The sequence below is a fragment of the Thermobia domestica genome, chromosome 7 (assembly GCF_964235325.1).
Source record: "Thermobia domestica chromosome 7, izTheDome1.hap1.1, whole genome shotgun sequence".
Lineage (NCBI taxonomy): Eukaryota > Metazoa > Arthropoda > Insecta > Zygentoma > Lepismatidae > Thermobia > Thermobia domestica.
In genome coordinates this window covers 210,879,895-210,902,223 of record NC_137460.1, presented here as the reverse complement: position 1 = coordinate 210,902,223, position 22,329 = coordinate 210,879,895, and the positions used below count along the sequence as shown (strand labels likewise).

General features: G+C 38.9%; 1 protein-coding gene across 5 annotated transcripts in view; it reads left to right on the top strand.

Moving 5' to 3' along the window:
• The window catches only part of LOC145690709 (uncharacterized), a 174,852-nt gene extending 164,324 nt beyond the window's left edge, over positions 1–10,528 (top strand). For 2 of the 5 annotated variants that reach the window (XM_081765874.1, XM_081765873.1), the window contains exons 5-7: positions 4,777–4,821; positions 6,503–6,547; positions 7,246–10,528. In XM_081765874.1, the coding sequence (XP_081622000.1) occupies positions 4,777–4,821; positions 6,503–6,547; positions 7,246–7,631 (476 nt within the window). In that variant the 3' untranslated portion in view covers positions 7,632–10,528. Of the gene's footprint in view, positions 1–4,776; positions 4,822–6,502; positions 6,548–7,245 lie in introns of those variants that run through there. The other 3 variants (XR_014132262.1, XR_014132261.1, XM_081765877.1) reach the window with 3 other exon arrangements.
• The last annotated feature ends 11,801 nt before the right edge of the window (positions 10,529–22,329 follow it).

The window sequence follows — 22,329 nt, the reverse complement described above, 5'->3', positions numbered from 1 at the left end:
CTCCTATCTTCCCGTATTGGTCCCTTACGGTTGCATTTTTTTCCGCAACTGGTCAGCTTCTGTAATAGTTACGAATTCCTCCGCTTAGCAGCGCTTGAGTCAGTTGATAGGGTGAAGAAGATACAGACGCGTGGAAGAAAGAAGTTATTCACAAAACATAAACTCGCAAAGAACAAATATAAGTCTGGTGGTAGCAGGGACGGATCCAGGCTGAAAGTTTGGGGGGCGGTCGTTCGAAGTCAATAGATTTTATTTAACATTTATAATACAAAGGTGAAAATTCTTGGGATAAGATTTATTTTTAAAAAAATCCTATTCTGGGGGGAAGGGGGGTCAATCGAGTCTCCAAGAAGAAAATGTCTTACTACGGGTCTAATTCCTAGCTCTGTGTCCTTCGTGCACATGATTCCGTGTTCGATTTCCGGCGGAGAGCATAATTTAATATCAAATCATCTGTCTTCCTTTGCCTAATTTGCTGGAATGTTAAACTTTTTTTTTTTTTTTAAATTTTCAAAGGAAAACATCTTAGATTTCATGCTTCTTTACAGACAAAAAGATATGTGGTTCCTGAAAATGGACTTTTTGTTCCGTATATTTATACAAAGAAATGCTAACAAAATGCATATTGTCGGAGGAGAGAGGTGTTTCTGGACCCCAAAGAAAATAAAGCGGAAAATATTTGCGGTAGCGATGCTTTCTATTCAGAGAAACTTGGCGAGCAGCATTTCAGATTTCAGATTTCAAGAAAAATTTGAAGCCCGAAAAATCGAAGAAAGACCTTCCATTCTAAAATAATGCATAGTTTATATAATTAAATAATTTTGTAACTGCGTGCATGCAATTTTCTTGCTTTTTTTTCTTCTTTTCGGATTAACGCCATCATTCATGGCTTACAGCACATACTATATATTCGATTTATCTCGTGTCCAATAATATGAGTGTAGAGGTTTTGTATATAAATCGTGTATAAACGTACATTGATAGTGGTTGTTTGAAAAAAAGGAAATAGCTTATATATTAAATTAATATTCGAGAAATAATTTAATCAATAATATACAAATAGAGCTTAAAAGACTTTCCTCTTCATATTTGCTGAATATTTCTTGGATAGGACTCAAGAATGCTGGGGTAGGGGAACACTTACGTGTACCCACATACCTTTGATATTGCAACATTGCAACCGGTGCTTGTACAGACTACGAGCCGCTACTGCTACCTTGTAGCCATTGGCTTGCTCTCCAGGTTTCCTTTGCCTGGAGCACTGGTGCTGCCACTTTCGTTAGCAGCCTGGTTAGCCGTCTGATTTGGTTTGGGGGACTTCTTGCCAGTGGCTCGGGTCCTCCTTCCCTTATTTTCTAGCTTCCCTTTTGAGGGTACCATACTTGATCTTCTAGGCCTTCCCTCTTGTGGATAGATCCCACGCCTATCTACGTAAAATATCCCAACTGGGACGCTAATCGCTCTGCCAGCTGTTGCCCGGAGGAACCGACGTGGATTAGCGTGCTCTAGTCTTCGTTTCCCTCGAAGGATTCACCAGATTGGGTGGCGCGAAAACTCTCACTCAATCGAGCACTACTCCTTCTGAAGACTGGTTTAAGCTGATCGCCTTGTGCACCTACACACAACAACTTTTGGTAGGGCAGTGCGTAACCTACACCCCGCCTGCTTTCGATACCTGCTCTTCACTTAGGAGACGAAGACTTCTGGTCTTTTTCCCCCTGCAGAAGTGTTGAAATTACACCATTTACTTAGTTTTTCTTCTGGGAAATAGCCTGAACTCCTTTACCTATGATACTCCAATCGGTGGGCAAGCCACCGAAAAATAAGATTATACCAGCTCTCAGGAGAGAGAGCTTCCAACGGTCTTCTATGGCTTAGACCATACGGCCATACACTTCAAGTGCATCAATGTAGCGGACTACAAACACACTTATGCTGACGTAAGTCGGATTGCTTGCACCTCTAACTTCATCGTCCTTTGAGCATCTTAAGAGATTTTCACTGAATTACTCCGATTTAGAAGGTTATTAAAGTCCAAAAATATATTACTTCAATTTAAATATCAATTTCCAACTTTGACGAGAGAAAATTTATGTCTGGTCTCTGATTCTGTTTCTGGTAAAAGACAAAGGGTATGAAGAAGAAAGTCACTAATTGGCTGTTTTGATAACGTAAGAAAAGAATGAAAGTTTTAATCTAAGATCAAAAGAACCGATCCAATGATGAAACACGAGATAAATCTCCATCTCAGCTGTGATTTTTATGATCCAATAACAATCAATCTTCACCTAAACAAAGGGATGTGCCAGGAAGACATTGTGGCTGAATTTCTAAACTCCAAAATTTTATTTCGTAATTTCTTCAATAATTTTAAGTTTCATTAAGATTTCCTGCATCAAAATTCCTTTGAAAATAAACTGAAGACCACTGAAAACTGCAAAATACACTCTTACTACCTAAAATAATGTAATATTATTGATTAACCACTTCCATTACGACTTTTTTCCCCCGAAGTAGGGTCAAAATTTTACACTTTTTTTTAACGTTTCACTACTAGTTTGAATGCTATATCTTGTAAACAATTAGTTTTGGTTATAACTATCACGCATAGCCAAAAATTCAAACTCAATAAAGCAGTACTTTATTTGCCCGAGTATACTCGGATGAAAATTACATATATATGAACTTTTCTATTTACTCACAAAAGCAATATTTTCCTTTTGTTGTTAACCAATTATGTCATTACGCTATACGTAATATTATATTTATTTTTATTATTATTTCTTACATCAAAAGATTATTTTTAACCTGCCCAAGTTAACTCGGACCTATAATGTTTCTTTCTTACATTGACATGATTGTTTATTTAACTGTTTGATGTTCTGCTACATGTTTTGTTTTACTTCAGATGTTAGCGATTGTATGATATACTCGGAAACAAGGCACCACACACAAAGCCACATTGCAATCAGGGCAATAATAGCGGGATTCCCTTCTGATTTTCTTTCCTTTGGCATCACGTACTCTTCAGCACATATCACATTGTTTGGTAGGATTCGATTTCTGCAGAGTAGGTGGTAGATAATCGGAAAAATGACGACCGGAAAGTCTTAGGGGCGTTGGTTGGATGCTTGGTCGGCCAAGGTGTCTATCGGGCACGAAATCAGAAAACGGTCACGAAAGTCATGAAATTTAGCCTTTGGGTCACGATGGTTTTTTAACTGTACAAATGAAGTACAGATTGGAAAATTTTGTTTTATAAAACGTCAAAATTCACCACCAAAAATGTCTATGGTCGGCTTTAAACGCTACCAAATCGCTAGCAAAGTACGTTTCTATCGCATGGATGAAAATTTGGCCTAATTTGCACCCAAATTCGCTCTTGAGAATGTTAGGAAATTGTGCGATTTGGTAAAGAAAAGGTTACGAAAAAGTCTCGAAATTCCATTTTGGAATTTTAGTAGACACCCTGATAACGCACCATATTGTAGTCGAGCACTGCCATTTGTGCTATTCAACACTCGCAGCACAATGACCACACTCTTATACTGTAGCGCCTTGAACACAAGTGCCAGCTGTGTGTGTGAACCGAGCAACTACATATTGCACACTAGCGTCACCTCTAGACTTTCTAGATCACCATCTCTAAGCTTTTTGGTTTTCGATATCTACCGCTTTGATCTTACTGTTTCCCCGTTTCTAGTAATATATATGTTAAATAATAATATATGGATTGCCGGCTAATAAATATTTGAGTTTAAGGTTAGTGTGAACGTACAAGTTTTGCCGATAGATGACACTATAGTCTTCCTATCTCTTGTGTATTTTTTTATCTTTCACGAAAATTTACTACAGTTTAACCTCGTTAATCGGAATATTTATTTGCTCGAGCTATTCGGATTATCAAAAAGTTCGGATTACTAAGGCATGCTTAAAAAACGCCCGAAACAAGCTTAAAAAAATACATAAATTTATTGACAGTATGTACGTATGATAAATTGAAAAATTACACAATAAAGACCTACTAAAATGAAACTTTGTATGTTACTGTTCTTTAAATACTACAATACAGTAACGTTATGTAAACAAAAGTCATTTGAAAAAGTATGTTTTTTGACCTGCTTTTTTGATCTAAAAATACAGTACGTATGTACATACGACGACTGAAAGCCGTTCGGTGTACCGTGCGTGCGGATTAACGAGTTTTTACTGTATTTCTCTTACAACTTTCAACCTAGAGACTTGAAATTTTTAGAGAAGAAACTTCATAACCTATCGAAAGCAACAATCCATGCTAATTTATTATTTAGAATTTTCATTGTTGAAACAGATATATTGTTAAAGGCTTTGATATCCATTTCAACAATCAAACCATTTCAACAATGAAGAAAATTCTAAATAAAAAAAATCGGCACAGATTGTTGCCTTCGATACGTTGTGAAGTTCCTTCTCTAAAAAATTGAAGTCTGTAGGTTGAAATTTGTAAGAAAAATCGTGAATTTTCGTTAAAGGTAAAAAATACATGAGAGAGATAAGAAGACTAGTGAAGTCTATCTGCAAAACTTGTCCCTTTAAACCAACGTTAATGCTAGTTTTTGAAAGTAGAGTTTCTACCTTTGCTTTAATTAATATATGGGCAGTGAAACTTGTTGCTAAAGCATCAGTTCTTATCCGATGTTGTGTTCGTATAAATGCAATTAAAAATGTAAACTTGAAAGATAGTAATACAGATAATAATAGTTTGATGGATAGTTTAATTATTTCGTTTTGTTTTAGGCATTGTTGGACCTGATACAGATACAAACTACGATTCCACTCAAGGTAATACTTTTTTCTTTTAATCTTCTTTTTAGTCATTAAATTCTTAGGCAGACTGAAATTGTCTCTCGACTTCGTTAGCGTAACAGATGAATGTTTAATTAATGATAACAAGTGCACTAACAAGGATTGATTATGATAAAGTTTTAGTTTACATTTCACTGGTAACACTTGCTATTCGCACTTACCACCAAAAATGTCTATGGTCGGCTTTAGACGCTACCAGATCGCTAGCAAAGTACGTTTCTATCGCATGGATGAAAATTCGGCCTAATTTGCACCCAAATTCGCTCCTGATAATGTTAGGAAATTGTGCGATTTGGTAAAGAAAAGGTCACGAAAAAGTCACGAAATTTCATTTTGGAATTTTAGTAGACACCCTGATAACGCACCTTATTGTAGTCGAGCACTGCCATTTGTGCTATTCAACACTCGCAGCACAATGACCGCACTCTTATATTGTAGCGCCTTGAACACAAGTGCCAGCTGTGTGTGTGAACCGAGCAACTACATATTGCACACTAGCGTCACCTCTAGACTTTCTAGATCACCATATCTAAGCTTTTTGGTTTTCGATATCTACCGCTTTGATCTTACTGTTTCCCCGTTTCTAGTAATATATATGTTAAATAATAATATATGGATTGCCGGCTAATAAATATTTGAGTTTAAGGTTGGTGTGAACGTAGAAGTTTCGCCGATAGATGACACTACAGTCTTCCTATCTCTTGTGTATTTTTTACCTTTCACGAAAATTTACTAAGTTTAACCTCGTTATTCCGAATATTTGTTTGCTCGAGCTATTCGGATTATCAAAAAGTTCGGATTACTAAGGCATGCTTAAAAAACGCCCGAAAGAAGCTTAAAAAAATACATAAATTTATTGACAATATGTACGTATGATAAATTGAAAAATTACACAATAAAGACCTACTAAAATGAAACTTCGTATGTTACTTTTCTTTAAATACTACAGTACAGTAACGTATGTAAACAAAAGTCATTTGAAAAGATCTGTTTTTTGACCTGCTTTTTTGATCTAAAAATACAGTACGTATGTACATACGACGACTGAAAGCCGTTCGGAGTACCGTGCGTGCGGATTAACGAGTTTTTACTGTATTTCTCTTACAACTTTTAACCTAGAGACTTGAAATTTTTAGAGAAGGAACTTCATAACCTATCGAAAGCAACAATCCATGCTAATTTATTATTTAGAATTTTCATTGTTGAAACAGATATATTGTTAAAGGTTTTGATATCCATTTCAACAATCAAACCATTTCAACAATGAAGAAAATTCTAAATAAAAAAAATCGGCACAGATTGTTGCCTTCGATACGTTGTGAAGTTTCTTCTCTAAAAAATTGAAGTCTGTAGGTTGAAATTTGTAAGAAAAATCGTGAATTTTCGTTAAAGGTAAAAAATATATATGAGAGATAAGAAGACTAGTGAAATCGATCTGCAAAACTTGTCCCTTTAAACCAACGTTAATGCTAGTTTTTGAAAGTAGAGTTTCTACCTTTGCTTTAATTAATATATTGGCAGTGAAACTTGTTGCTAAAGCATCAGTTCTTATCCGATGTCGTGTTCGTATAAATGCAATTAAAAATGTAATCTTGAAAGATAGTAATATAAATAATAATAGTTTGATGGATAGTTTAATTATTTCGTTTTGTTTTAGGCATTGTTAGACCTGATGCAGATCCAAACTACGATTCCACTCAAGGTAATACTTTTTTTCTTTTAATCATCTTCTTAGTCATTAAATTCTTAGGCAGACTGAAATTGTCTCTCGACTTCGTTAGCGTAACAGATGAATGTTTAATTAATGATAACAAATGCACTAACAAGGACAAGTTTTAGTTTACATTTCATTGGTAACACTTGCTATTCGCACTTAGCAAGAGTGTTACTAGTAAAATGTAAACCATGCGCCGATACAGAATTTTATTTCGAATTTCAAAAAGTTTTCCCAAATCTTTGTATAGTTTGTTAGTTTTTTTTATTTGTTTCTTTTTTTGTTTGTTTCGTACGACGTGCAAAAGCATTCCAGCTACGTACAGTTTCATGATTCAGTTAATGTAGTTAAATTGAATCCCACTTGAGACAGTAGGTCACGTTTTAGCTTTGAGAGCATTCCAGTTACAGTTTAATGATTCAGTAAATGTATTTCCATTGAATCCTATTTGAGACAGCAGATCACGTCTTATATAGCCTCAACAGCATTCCAGTTAGGTACATTTTAATGATTCAGTAAGTGTAGTTCCATTGAATCCTATTTAAGACAGTAGGTCACGTATTATAGCCTCGGTGCTGAAAAAGTGTTGATCTCAAATCAATCAGTCAATCATTTGATTTCTAATGTATTCAGTAATGTATTTCGTAGCGTCCTGTACTTATTTATTTTTTGATTTCTGTTCACAGCTTCCAAAAACTTTCCTTTTCCGTGTCCTTTCTGTGATAGGGGATACGCTAATTGGGGCTTCCGTCGTCGAAACATTAAAGCAGTTCACACGCAGTCACCGCGACTCTCATGCAAGGAGTGTATGCAAGTGCTTCCATCTCACGAGGAGTGGGAGAAGCATGTCACCATGGAGCATAATCTTTCCAAAAGTGACGCTCATAACGGACTTATGATTTTAGAGGAAGCACATATGGTGTTGCAAATTCCTAATCCTACACGATTGGAAACGTTTGTGGATATGATCAAGAAGAGTGAAGATCAGGAAAAGTCTAGTTCAGGATCAAATACGGCACCGGGCATTCGCCGGGCACTTAAGAATGTCGAATTTTCTCAGACAAATTGTTAAAAAAAAAGGCCAGATCTGTTTTTAGTTGTAGACTAGAATAGTTTGCATAAGACACTGGAAAAAACTAAGGAAACGTCAATTGTCATGGGAGCGCTAGAACGTCGGATATTTATTGGGGATGCGAAACAAATTATACTTTGCAGACAAATAAAAATGTATGAACGTAACAGTTTTCTTTTAGATACTCAACTGAAACATAGTTTATGGTCAAACCATGTTAATATGATTGTTTAGATATGTGTCTAAGGAACGGTTAATTTAAGGACACAAATTAAGAAAAAAAGAACCAAAATTAACATAGATAGCGTTGACATTAATATTTAGTTGCAATTTTTAAGAGGGGGGGATGTATTTAAAATTCAGATTTTGTCGCATATTTAAGAAACCATATAACATTGGCTTGGGTCTGTTTAGGTGATTGCTAAACCGAATTTTGTTTCAGCTCAAATATGTTTTTTCTAAAGAAGACCCTGTTATTTGTTATTTAAGAGTGTGAAACTGCATTATGGTGTAACTTGTTGTATTTATATATAGGATCGACTTCTAATGTCAGAAAAAAAGAAAAGGGTCTTAATAAACATAGGTATTAATGAAAACGAATGCTTCCAGAATTTTATGTTGCCGAAAATGTCGTAAATCTGTTTTTACATCGACCACATACTTTAATGAATGAAAACGATAATTTACTTATCTAAAAGAGCTCAAATATTTATTAGAACTATAGTTCGGTTACCTTATTAGAACCGTCCATTGGTCCATGGTCAAACGTTCGTTAAATGCAAAATATTTACTTGTATGGTCTAAACACGTTGAGTTTTTTGGTTGAACATTAAAGAATATATAATATCTCTAAAAATTATATACAGATATTTATACTTAGGTTAGATGCAGATATTTATGCTGTATGCACACTATATAAGTTTAAAAAATAAAGTAGTTATACTGAATTGTGGAATAACAACATTGATGCTTTTATAAAGATGATGACCTCCTGCTAGCGAATGAGGTTGTAGGTTGTACGTAACGTGGTGCCATATACGGTGTGTGTATGTAAATATCTATACATGTTTCTTTACATTTTTAATGATGTGGAGGTAATATATTCTTCAGATCAACAAATAAACTCAACGGTATTTAGGCCACACAGTTTAATTTAAGGAAAGCTATTTTCTTCAGGGTAAGAGGTGAACATTATATACATTGTACAAACGTGTGGGATTACTTGCAACAAGATAACCGAAATATAGTTCCAAAAAAATAACTGGAAGCAATTTATAGTTTTTAATGCATAGTTAGATCTTCATTTAGCGCACTCTAGCTTTGTTTCTTTTCTCCACTTATAATCTTTCTGTTTATATTGTAGCCTATTACCGAATAATCATGTGAACTATCCGACGGGATATTTCCCCTATTACGATTTTGTTTTGTTTTGTTTCGAGTAGTATGCGAGACACTTAAATATTTTACCAAGCTTTTCTACCTCTTTGTAACGGAGAAAACGTAAAAAATGTTGTCAAAGTAAAGGGCACCATTAATATAGTGAAAAGCATAGAGTAGAACTTGGTTTAAAAATCTTCTTCAAGCCTACAGTTAATATTGACAAACCACTAACTTGGTATTATGTAAATTGAGACATTTAATCAGGACTCTATGAATCACAAAATATAGTAGTAAATATAATAGCAGTTACATCACATATGCATATGACCAAATGCAATATCAGAACAAGAATTAAAGAAAGCTTTAGAGCTTCAGAAGAGGAGAAGGAATCTGCAATTTCATGCGTCTGTAAGCATTTATTTCAGTAAAAACAATATAAATTAAATATATATGTTGCATAAATTATCGTTGCTTATTAAAAGGAATAGTTTTGAATCCTATCTTATTCGAAGTAAAAATTCAAAAACTAACACAGAGATTACATGAATAATCATGGAACAGATATACGTACAAATACCGCTTGAGTCAAATTGTAGAAGCTTGCTTCAAGAAACAATTATCGATTGTATGAACTTACTTTTATTTTGTTAGAATTTAATGTAACTGCTGACATCAATCCTGTGATGAGGTAACAATTTCGTAATGCATGCCTTATTGCATACAGCATACCATACCTCCTTACGGCTGTTGCGTATAACAAATCTGTTATCACATAATATAACGAAATAGCTTTCAATTTGAAGTTGATTCATGTTGCTAATGCAGGGTGTCTATCAGTGACGAAAGTCACAAAATCAGAAAACGGTCATGAAAGTCAAGAAATTTAGCTTTTGGGTCACGATTTTTAATTTTTTTTAAATCTACAAATATAAGTATTGAGTAAAAATGTTGTTCAACAAAACATCAAAATTCATCACCAAAAATGTCTATGGTCGGCTGTAGACGCTACGAAATCGCTAGCAAAGCACGCTTCTATCGCATGCATGGAAATTCGGCCTAATTTACGTTCAAATTTCCTCTTGAGAATGTTAGAAAATTTTATGGTTTGGTAAAGAAAAGGCCACGAAATTTCATTTTGGAATTTTAGTAGACATCCTGTCGGCCAAATTTTGCTGACATTGATGGTGTATGGTTGAATTTGATCAGATGACTCACAAGTTTCAAACGGAATTCGAGGTGCGTTTTTTTGCCATCATATTTCTTGTATAAAATACAGGAGTTCCAAATGGGAAGATCAAGCAGATGTAGGAATATCTTCTTATAATACTTTCTGCCTCGCTTTCTTGGCGTTGCGTAATCCGCCAGATGCTGATCTACCCGATCCACCCCACCCATGGTGTCATTATAGTCAATAACAACGCTAGGTCTTTCTGTCACTTTCCCGTTGATCTCTGTACGTACCATATCACATGTGTGTACACTCGACAGCAGACCAACATCTTTCTTGTCCTTCCACTTCATAACTGTTACTTTACCCCTTCTGAAACCTATGATATCTCCCTTTCCAACTTTGATATCTTTCAATTCCTTCGGTAAATCTTTCCGGTTGGTTTTAGTGTTCCATAAACGTCCGTCTTGTTCGATATAAGAATGTCTGCCAACTGGGGTGAATTGTAAGAATTGTCCATTGTTACACAAAATCCCTGGTTTAGAAGAGGATGTACCAGAGACGTGACAACACTGGCAAAAACCGGCAAGTCTGCGTATTCTTCCCTCAAGTGTGTATCTCTCCCTGTGTAGATAATAAGATCCCAAACGTTTGGATTCGCAAAGCATAAAAGACTATCCCAAATCTCGCTCTTTTTAGCGGTAAATACTGAACCCAGCCTTGGACATAACAAGACTTTCGTCAATAGATAAATCTCTTTCTGGTGTGACAAGTGTTTTGAATTTTTGCCGCAAATGTTCAACTATAGCCATATTTTATTTAGTTTTGGATTTGGGTGGGTATTTTGAACATACGTTTCATTGTTCGCAAAATGCAGGTACTTTTTGATGTCTCAGAAACTACGATAGCTCATTGTTTGTGGAAAAAATTGTGTTAACAACAATGAAATTTTGGTCCAATAAAGCTGCAAATCGGGTTTATTTACAATGCTTTGTAGTAGTATGAGAGCAAAAAATACTCTCATATCGTTGACAGTTACTTGATTCCAAGTTGAGTTCCCCTGCTGCGTTGCGTACCTATTTGTTTCATTCACTATATGGATCAGAATATCATCATCCATGTACTGTTCGAAAAAATGGATCAAACTTTTGCTTTCATCAACAACATAATTGGCACCTGGCTTAACCCTAGAAATGACAAGCTCTTTTTGTAACTAATCATGGCAATACAGAAGAATATTTGTGGATGAATGCTTCTGTTTTATTGTGACATTCTAGACACATCTAAAAATAATTTCCTGTACATTTCTGTTGTTCAGATTGTAGTTTACACATATCTACAAATCATATGTATCAGTACTTTTAATTGTAAAAACAGGAAGATTATATTTGAAAATCACTTCATGTTGAAAATTCGACGACCCGCGGTCAGTCCGCGATTTATAAAGGTGGGCCGAGGAATTTTGTATATGGACCATTCACAAGTAATTGTTATTTAGTTCTCTTGGAACTACACAGTGCACACAATATCAACATTTTTCTCATTTATAACTGGGCTCCTCAGTTCCTCTAGTGGTTGTCTTATTTTTCACAAACTCACTTCTCCGTTTCCTCTGTCCCTTAAAAACAATGCATTCAATATATATCATTGAAAATACCGTATTCTAAACACTTTCTGCCAACTAGAATCTTTTAGTATTTTTGATTTAGAGGAACGTAAAGCAACCACACCTGGATACTATTCACTTCCTCTGACACATGCCACATATTCTGCTCATCTTACTGTGTTCTTTGCAGACATTTTTCTTGCAGGTATCGCATTTTTGCTGCTGCATTCTTGACTTTCTTGGATCACACATGCGACATCTACGCTTCTTTACTTCTGGTTGATTGTCAGTTTCAGTGTTCCTGAGATTCGCCGCATAGCTCCATAGCCAATTTGGTATCCTTGTGTAGCCTAACAATACTACGCCGATTGATATGAGGTTTAATCAATGCCTCTGCCACCGAAATCAAGAATAAGCGCCTTTGGTCAGTGGAAGTCGGATTCCAACTAAGGTGGATGGTATTCCAAATCACGTATGTTGCTACTCCACAGGCATCGAGAAGGTTCATGAAATAAGCAAAGGGCCATCTACTTGTCTTCCTCTTGCAAGTGTAATTTTGAATCAGCTGGTCGAAGGAATCAACTTCCCCTTTTGTTTCGTTGTAGTATATGATAATGTCTGGCTTATTTTTCTTCTCGGGGTAGATCTTTTTGTCGTGATGCAGACTGAATTAAAGTACGACAGCTGAGTTTTTCTTCGGCACGTACGACACAAGCGTAAATTTATCATTGAATCCAAATAATGATGTTAGGGGTTCTCGACTTCTATTTGGAAGAAACTCGACTGGAACAAACCTTTTGTTCTTCTTAACTGTTCCAGCAATGGTAAGTCCGTTCTTTAGTAGAGTTTTACCAAGTTCAAAGTCCGTGAAGTAGTTATCACACGTAATGTTCCTGTGTGTTGTGTAATACGGTTCTACAAGAGAAAGCATTTTCTACTTGCTACATTTTCGGACCTTTTCTCGTTTGTTTTTCCTAAATACGGGATTGCATTCAACGGAAAAAACGTTTCTGAATCGCAAAGCCACCATATTTTCATCCCATATTTGGCCGGTTTTGAAGGCATATATTGGCGAAAGGGGCATCTTCCTCTAAAAGAAACCAGCTGCTCATCAAGGGTGGGATTTTCTCCCGGTAAATAGTATTTTTTGAATTTTGTAAGTATTAGTTCCCACACGTCTCGAATTGGGGCCATTTTGTCCTTTTCCCCTCTCACACTACGAGTGTTCTTATCTTCAAAACGTATGAAAATACAAAGTTGCTTGAAGCGATTTAGGTCCATCGTAGCTCTGAAAATAGGTGGTCCATACATTTTATCCCATAATCCTTCTATACTCAAAAAATTCGATTTTAGGTGTCCAGCAGTTAAAAGAAGACCAAAAAAGGCTCTAATCTCTGTAGCGTCAGTTGGCTTCCATTTTCCTTGCAGATTGCGCTTCGCAAATTCTCGATTGGCCTCTTCGTTCGTATGTATAACAATCTCACCTATTACGTCATCAAATAATAATAATTGAAATGCGTCCACAGGTGATTTAAATTCACAATTTGGTGATAAAACAACACTGTGTACTGTACTTTTTATAATATTATGGGCTTTCGTCTTTCCAGAGGTGGAAGCTACTTCCTTCCAAACTGAAGCATCTTTTCCTGTGAATGTTTTTGAAGGAGGCGCAGGGGCAGTTACCAGCATCTTCAATAATATCCTCTTCCTTAGATACAATGCTTTCATGATCACTATCACTTACCTTTAGTTCTTCCGTGATTTCTGCTGCTGTCAAAGGTCTCTGGACATTAGCCATGATATTATCACTGCAAACCACGGCACATTACCTCTAAAACAGAAGTACTTTCTTTTTTTTCTTCAAAAGCTAGCCATAAGGCTAGAACCCTGTGAGAGGGTTACGCCCTCTTTTAGGGAGGAGATGTGGAAAGGATTGGCGGGATTATATTTATTATGGATGGTCGAAGGGATGCTACATAATCTTTATTGTAAGAAAGGACTTTAAAAACTTTGCGTTCCTTAACATTTTAAAGGAAAAGGAAGCAGAGAAGTACACTTAATAACATCAATAACATTAAAAGAATACAATCATATACAGGGGAAGCGCCATGATAAACAAATAGACGAGAAAGTTCATAAAAATATAGTAAATATATAAACCAAAGTGACAATTATAGAAGGTAGATGTAATGAGGATGCACGATGAGCTGAAGTGCGGTGCAGAGTGTGAACACATGGATTATGTTAAAGAGACGAACGAGACTATCTACTGGACTAGAGCTACTCTAGACTGTGATGAAGGACGGATGAAGCCCATGTTATGTCAATGAGGAGTTAGTGTGCAGATAATGGCGAAAAGATATGAGGAAGATGAGCATGAGTGATGTAGTCGTTCAGAAAGAGAAATTGGGGATCGTTTGGTGGTAAGGAGAGTTGATAAAGAGTGAGTAATAAGGAAAGGGGAGTGTGATAGTAGCGTACAGTGGAAGGATGAAGAGCGATGTAATGCATGGCGTCGTATAAAAGGGGATGTTGTGATTGGAAACGCTTGGTGATGTACGTTTGGCGGAGTTTTTCAATGTAAAATGCAAGGTTTGGAAAGGTGATGAGGCGATAGAGATCTTGTGTCGGACTTGGAAGCTTTATACGATGGGCTATGCGAAAGGCGTGACTTTCCAAGGTTAGTAGTTTTTGGTAATATTTGAGTGGAGCAGACATCCAAGCGGTGAAGCCATGTGTTAATACTGGGCGAAGAACGATTTTATACGTATTTAAAATGGTATGTGGTTTTAGATCCCATGTTGTTCCAGTCAATCTTTTAAGTAAATTTAAACAGTTGTAAGCTTTCTTAGTGACTTGTTGTAGATGTTTGCTCCAGGTTAGGTGTGAATCAAAAGTAATGCCAAGATACGTAACTGTTTTGCTAGGATGAAGTGGAACAGAATCTAACCTTAATGAAAGGCGACGTGGACTGCGTCTCACACGAGTGGTCTGTTTGGGAGGTATGAAGACGATAGTTTGAGTTTTGGCGGCATTGATGTTGAGGCGCCAGGGGGTGCACCATGTGTGGAAACTGGTAATAGCAGTTTGAAGTTTAACGTTGATTTGCTGAATGGTAGTTCCTAGTGTTAGAAAGGCTGTGTCGTCAGCGTACTGAAAGCTGTAGATGTGGTCAGGAAGCTGTGGCATGTCGGCAACGTAGACAAGATAGAGTAACGTAAAAAGAGCGAATCCTCCAGGAACATCTCAGAGTAAAAAAATTGGATGTGAGAGACTGAATGGATATTATGTGATTCGGCCTGCAAAGAAGTGTACGACTAATCTGATGAACTCGATCGGGAGTCGGAGTTTGTGTAATTTGTAAATAAGTCCGTGGTGCCACACCTTATCGAAGGCTTTTTCCAGATCAAATAGTACTAGACATGATGGTTTGATGGAATTGTAGTGTTGCGTGATGATACTGGTGAGACGTAATAATTGGTCATTGATGGAAAATGATGGTCGAAATCCTGCTTGGGTGTCTGGAAGAAGATGCCTTTCTGTCAGATAGAGATGAAGCCTTTTGACGAGGATGCGTTCGAATATCTTACTAAAAACAGAAGTAAGTTGTATTGGCCTGTAGAAGCTGATATCTTGAGGAAGTTTCTTGGGTTTGAGAAACATTAATGTTTTGGACATTTTCCAAGGCAGTAGAAAGAAGCCAGTTCGTAACACGAATGTGTATATATAGATGCTAAGAGAAGCAATGTGGGCAAACATTCTTTGATGTGGCGGTATGTGATGTCATCTGGACCTGGGGCAGTGTTGCGTTTATTCTGCAGAACGAAATGAATGTCATTAACTGTGATGGGGGCTGATATGGGCGTATCGTTAGGTAGTTGATGCTGAATGTTTGGTTGTAATGAAGATGCAGAGAGGTTTAGGCGATCTGCTGCGTGTGGAGCAGCTCCGGAAGTATTTGGAGTGACGATCTGCTGGAGATGATTGGCGAAAGCATTAGCTTTATCTCTGTCAGTGGGAGCCGGCTGGTCGTTAATAAGAATAGGATAGGAGGTTTTTGTAAGCTTGCCGCATAAGGCATTGAAGCGTTTCCAGTATTTTGTTGGATATGTCAGCTAGGGTGTTACAGGTTTTGACCCAAAAACGAAGTTTGTAGGCTTTGATATAATTATGAACTGTACGATGGAGTTGATGATGGCAAAATGACTCGGGACTGCGGGTGCGATGATAATCACGGAGGAATTGACGGGAGCGTTAAATCATGGTGAGATATTGTGGTGGGAGTTGGGGTTGGTAAGGAATGGTTTGCTGGGTGGTGTGTACGGCAGGAAAGTTTAATGGGTGCGTGATTGCTGCCCAGGGGATCGAGAACGTCAATGTGACAATGGTCTGCAAGAGTGGCTGAAATGATAACAGCATCAGGAGTGGTATTTGAGATGGGTCTTGTGGCTTTTGGGAGAGCGTGAAGAATATCAGTGGTATTAGTGGTAAGAAAGGTGTGAAAATTGTGGCGATCTTGTGCACTTTTACTATGGAGATTTAAATCGGCCATGGTGATGTAATGGGGGTAAGTATTGGATATATATTGTAAGAAGTGAAGTGGAATAGCATGACCTGGACGAACATAGACGGTGGCAAGGGTGACATGGTTGAAATGCATGGTGATGATAACATGTTCAGGGATTGAATGGGTGGTATAACGGTGGTGACGATAAGGCAAATGAGAGCGGAATCCTATAGCCGCGCCGCCATTGGCACGTTGGACCGGAAGAGAATTATCATGATGGATGATAGTGTAGCCTGGAAGGTGACAGGATGATTTTGGTGTGAAGAATGTTTCGTTTAACAGAAATACCATTATATGATCTAAGAGCAATTGTTCGAAAAGTAGTTTGTTTCGCTCGTAGGAGCGAATATTCAGAAAGAGGAACGTTAAGTCCATGATCATATGTTAGTCTTGGCTATTTGGTTGCGAGATATGGAAATGAACCATGGTGCCAGAGTATGTTGCAGTGAAATTAACGTTAAATGTTAGCTTGACTGCGTATATGATTTGATGGAGAATATGGAGACGTTGGAATGGATGAATGTTTTGGAGTGTTAAAGTCAGAAAGGTGAGAAGCTGGCTGATGGTGATAGGAGCATCATGATCGTGAAATGTGTCTGTAGCTGTAAGCGAAGTGCGTAATGGTGCGACAAGTTCGGGATGATCCATTGGATGTTCAGGCTTTGCTTTGCATTTATAGCTGTACGTTGTATGTTTGTCTTATGGCGCAGGTAGGTGGTTGGTGCAGATTCGTGCAGGCACGTGTGGTGTGCGGTCCAGCGCAGTATTTACATTTGGTGTTGTTCTTGCAGTATGCGGTGAAATGGGTGTTGTACTCCTGGCATCGCTTACATCGATGTGGAAGCAGACCATGAGAACGAGAGGGTTCAACTCGATGTTTACGGTTGTAGATGTATGCCCTGTTCGTCAGAAGATCATCGATCGTAGCTTGGTGGGTAGTAAGCACTCTCATCATATAAGTTGGTCCCTTATCATTGCGAATCCGCAGTACTTTTGTAATTGTGTGTCCTTCGAGCCTTAGTTCTTGGATTTCTTCTTCGGTGTAGCTGGGTTCCACTCCGCGGATGACCACTGATAGAAGCGGGGCTCAATGAGGAGGTGGTGGTTGTTTCCTTCTGCTGTTGTTGAGAGCTTGGAGTTGTGCCTTTGGCCCAAAGATGTCGATCAGGACTTTGTTCTTGATGGTATTTAGCAGATTAGCGTCGTTGGTCTTCAGGATGATTTCATTGCGGGTATACACTATCTGAGTTATTGCTGCTCGAGGAAGATATTTTCGGAGTTGAAGTGAAACAAACTTGGCCGTTGAGAATTTGGCATCGTAATTCGTCAGAAGCATTGAGTAAATACTAAAAGCAGGAAGGTCGGTGTTCTTGGTGCTGGTATCTTGCCTGGCATCGATGGCGTCCATATCTTCTGTGGATGTAGTAGGGTAAAGATGATGATGCTTTTTAGGTGGAAAGTCTGTCAGACGTTCAGCGTAGTTTGACCCAGCAGCTGGTGATCAGAATCGGACGGAATTCGTGGACAAAGCTGATGCACTTGAGTCGCCAGAAACTGTGTTGCTTCTGATGGCTAGTTAAGATGGTTGGCTGGATGTCGGCCGCGATGTTGCATTCGTGGGGCGCATAGCCGGTCCGGAAATAGTAGCCGGTAAGCCTTCATGTCGTCCCTTATCTTTGGTCCTATTAGCGGTGCGTGGTTCAGGCATAGCAAGATCCGTCCTAATGGGCCAGAGCCCAAATGGGAAATGAACTAGATGATGAGTGTAGATGTGAAGATGAATAGGTAAGAGTACCCGTTTGGATAGTACTCAAGGTAAGGTAGTTCCTCTATCAGACCCGTAGTGCTATTCGCACTTGGCTGAGATAAGTCTGACGGATAGTACTCTACACTCTGACGCGAGAAATAAAAACAGGATGATGAGCAGGAAGGTATTCAAAAGGCCGCTGGTGTGGTCTCCGTTGCGTCTTGGAAGTAAGTTCTCTTGTGGTTTGTGGATTTGGAGGCTGGTTAGAGCTGTCTGTCCGTTTGTCCCTTTGTTTGTTGCTAGTTCTTTTCGGCCTTGGCTTGCTTCAACTACAGATCTCATTTATAGTTGGCGGGGTAGGCTCCGTTGCAGTTTATGTATTTTCCTGCTGCTTCTTTTTTCTGGGGCACTCCGGTGTTGTGTATGCCCCTGTGCATTTGACACAACAAACCGCCGCTCTGCATATTCGTTGAGAATGGCCGACCCGTTGAAGCTGTAGCATTGAAGCAGGTCTGCACCTTTGTATATCTCCACTACGACTCTCTAACTGAGCACGTAGCAGACGTCATATATTGTGGTGGCGTTGGCTGTGTTCCCGAGTTGGACAAGATACAGTGGGAACAGTGGGCGGTTGTCTTTGCCGTATTTGGTGGATGCTTGCACTGAGAAGCTTTGGCCTTCAAGTTCAGATTTTATGTCTGCAGGATCTACGATCTTTTTTGGTCGTTTGTTTTAGATGTTCTGAGAAAGTGAGCTTTTTGTCCACCAGCACTCCCAAATATTTGGCCTTGGTCTGGAGTGGTAGGTTGGCTCTATGCAGGGTATTCCTAGGATTAAAATACAAAGTCATGCCATTTAGATAACTTGATATAAACATTGGTTGCATCACATGTACCTCGGTAGTCTTTACAAGGATTTATATTGTTAATAAGCGTTATATAGTTCGGAAACGCTTATAATTCAATTGAAATGCATAACTAGTTACCGGTAAATAACAAATTCACACTTACACATGCTATTTGGTGTTTCTATATTTGAGTCGTTACACTCTGCTTACCGCAGTTAATTCCCTCTCCTGGAGTACCCCTTCTATTGCTTTGGGAATAACATCAACACACGTTTCGACGTCACGAAATTCCCATTGCAACGTATAAGCAGTGTATACGTATACATACTGGTGTGGATGCAGAATCTGAAAATCCTTTTATTTAGCATAAAAAATCTGTAATGTATTATAAACAAAAACGTATGTATACAGTTAATCTTCTCAATTATATTTAATACAATTGACGTTCTTCATTGTTAAAGCGAGTGATTATATCTATTCACTTATACTATACCTGAATTATATGAGTGTAGGGGACGCGGTGGCTAAGTGGTAGAGCGCTCACTCCGGTTTTATTTGTGTTAATGTCCTCCAATACCTCTGCCTTTGCCGTGTTCGTACGGTCTTACTGGCACACCATCTGCCCGTAACTCTTTATAATCTCTCTCTAGCATTTTATCTCTACTCTCTTTTTGTTTTAATCTTTCCCAAAAGCTGGGTGTGTGGCTCATTATTCTTTTTGCCTGATACCTTATTATTAAATCAGGCCTTGTATAGGTTTTTGGTCCAGTATGCCGCTGGCGTTCCAGCACATCACTCAGATATCTATTTACTACGAGATTAGTCTGTTTCATCATCTAGTAGATGTGCTGCGACTTCCAATGTTCTCGTGAGGCCTGTGATGGAGTCCTTGGTGCTTATGATTTTCCGGAGACCTGCTTTCAGCTTGTTAAGAAATGTTCCGATGTTGACGCCCTTTAAGTCTATGATTTCCTTGAGCGTTGTGGCGAGGGAGGTGTCACTGGCGTATCTCCTGTGGTTCTCCTTTGGTTGCGCTGGCGTGGGGTCGGGATGGGGAGTTGTCCGATGGCTTGGGTGGGGCTGCGTTCACAGCTCGCCTGGTTTCTGGAGCGGAAGCTGATGGAGTGTCTGGGTTCTGTTGGTGGTCGTCGTTTGACTGTTGAGTCCCTGGGTTTTGTTTGTCATTAGCTGCTGGTGTGGTCTTCGTTGCGTCTTGGAAGTAAGTTCTCTTGCGGTTTGTGGATTTGTTTGCTGGTTGGAGCTGTCTGTTGGTTTGTCCCTTTGTTTGTTGGTAGTTCTTTTCGGCCTTGGCTTGCTTCAACTACGGACATCATTTATAGTTGGCGGGGTTGGCTCCGTTGCAGTTTATGTATTTTCCTGCTGCTTTTTTGTCTGGGGCACCCCGGTGTTGCGTATGCCCCTGTGCATTTGACACAACGAGCCGCCGTTCTGCACATTCGTTGAGAATGGCCGACCCGTTGAAGCTGTAGCATTGAAGCAGGTCTGCACCTTTGTATATCTCCACTACGACTCTGTAACTGTGCACGTAGCAGACGTCATATATTGTGGTGGCGTTGGCTGTGTTCCCAAGTTGGACAAGATACAGTGGGAACAGTGGGCGGTTGTCTTTGCCGTATTTGGTGGATGCTTGCACTGAGAAGCCTTGGCCTTCAAGTTCAGATTTTATGTCTGCATGATCTACGATCTTTTTTGGTCGTTTGTTTTAGATGTTCTGAGAAAGTGAGCTTTTTGTCCACCAGCACTCCCAAATATTTGGCCTTGGTCTGGAGTGGTAGGTTGGCTGTATGCAGGGTATTCCTAGGATTAAAATACAAAGTCATGCCATTTAGATAACTTGATATAAACATTGGTTGCATCACATGTACCTCGGTAGTCTTTACAAGGATTTGTATTGTTAATAAGCGTTATATAGTTCGGAAACGCTTATAATTCAATTGAAATGCATAACTAGTTAACGGGAAATAACAAATTCACACTTACACATGCTATTTGGTGTTTCTATATTTGAGTCGTTACACTCTGCTTACCTCAGTTAATTCCCTCTCCTGGAGTACCCCTTCTATTGCTTTGGGAATAACATCAACACACGTTTCGACGTCACGAAATGCCCATTGCAACGTATAAGCAGTGTATACGTATACAAACTTGTGTGGATGCAGAATGTGAAATTTCTTTTATTTAGCATAAAAAATCTGTAATGTATTATAAACAAAAACATATGTAAACATTTAATCTTCTCAATTATATTTAATACAATTGACGTTCTTCATTGTTAAAGCGAATTATTATATCTGTTCACTTATACTAAACTTGAATAATGAGTGTAGGAGGCGCGGTGGCTCAGTGGTAGAGCGCTCACCTTTGATTTTTTTTGTGTTAATGTTCTCCACTACCTCTGCCTTTGCCGTGTTCGTACGGTCTTACTGGCAGACCATCTGCCCGTAACTCCCTATAATCTCTCTCTAGCATTTTATCTCTACTCTCTTTTTGTTTTAATCTCTCCCAAGAGCTGGGTGTGTGGCTCATTATTCTTTTCCCCTGATACCTTATTAAATCAGGCCTTGTATAAGTTTTTGGTCCAGTATGCCGCTGGCATTCCAGCTCATCACTCAGATGTCTATTTACCTAGGTGATTAGTCGGTGCCATCATCTAGTAGTTCTGCTGCGACTTCCAAGGTTGTCATGAGGCGTGTGATGGTGTCCTTGGTGGCTATGATTTTCCGGAGACTTGCTTTCAGCTTGTTGAGAAATGTTCCGATGTTGACGCCCTTTAGAAGGTCTAGGATTTCCTCGAGCGTTGTGGCGACGGAGGTGTCACTGGCGTAACTTCTGTGGTTCTCCTTTGATTGCCTTTGCGTGGGGGGCGGGATGGGGTGTTGTCGGATGGCTTGGGTGGGGTTGCGTTCACAGCTCGCCTGGTTTCTGGAGCGGAAGTTGATGGAGTGGCTGGGTTTTGTTGCTGGTCTTCGTTTGACTGTCGGGTCCCTGGGTTTTGATTGTCAGTAGCTGCTGGTGTGGTCTCCGTTGCGTCTTGGAAGTAAGTTCTCTTGCGGTTTGTGGATTTGGTTGCTGGTTGGAGCTTTCTGTCCGTTTGTCCCACTGTTTGTTGGTTGTTCTTTTCGGCCTTGGCTTGCTTCAACAACGGACGTCATTTATAGTTGGCGGGGTGGGCTCCGTTGCAGTTTATGTATTTTCCTGCTGCTTCTTTTGTCTGGGGCACTCCGGTGTTGCGTATGCCCCTGTGCATTTGACACAACGGTCCGCCGTTCTGCATATTCGTTGAGAATGGCCGACCCGTTGAAGCTGTAGCATTGGAGCAGGTCTGCACCTTTGTATATCTCCACTACGACTCTGTAACTGAG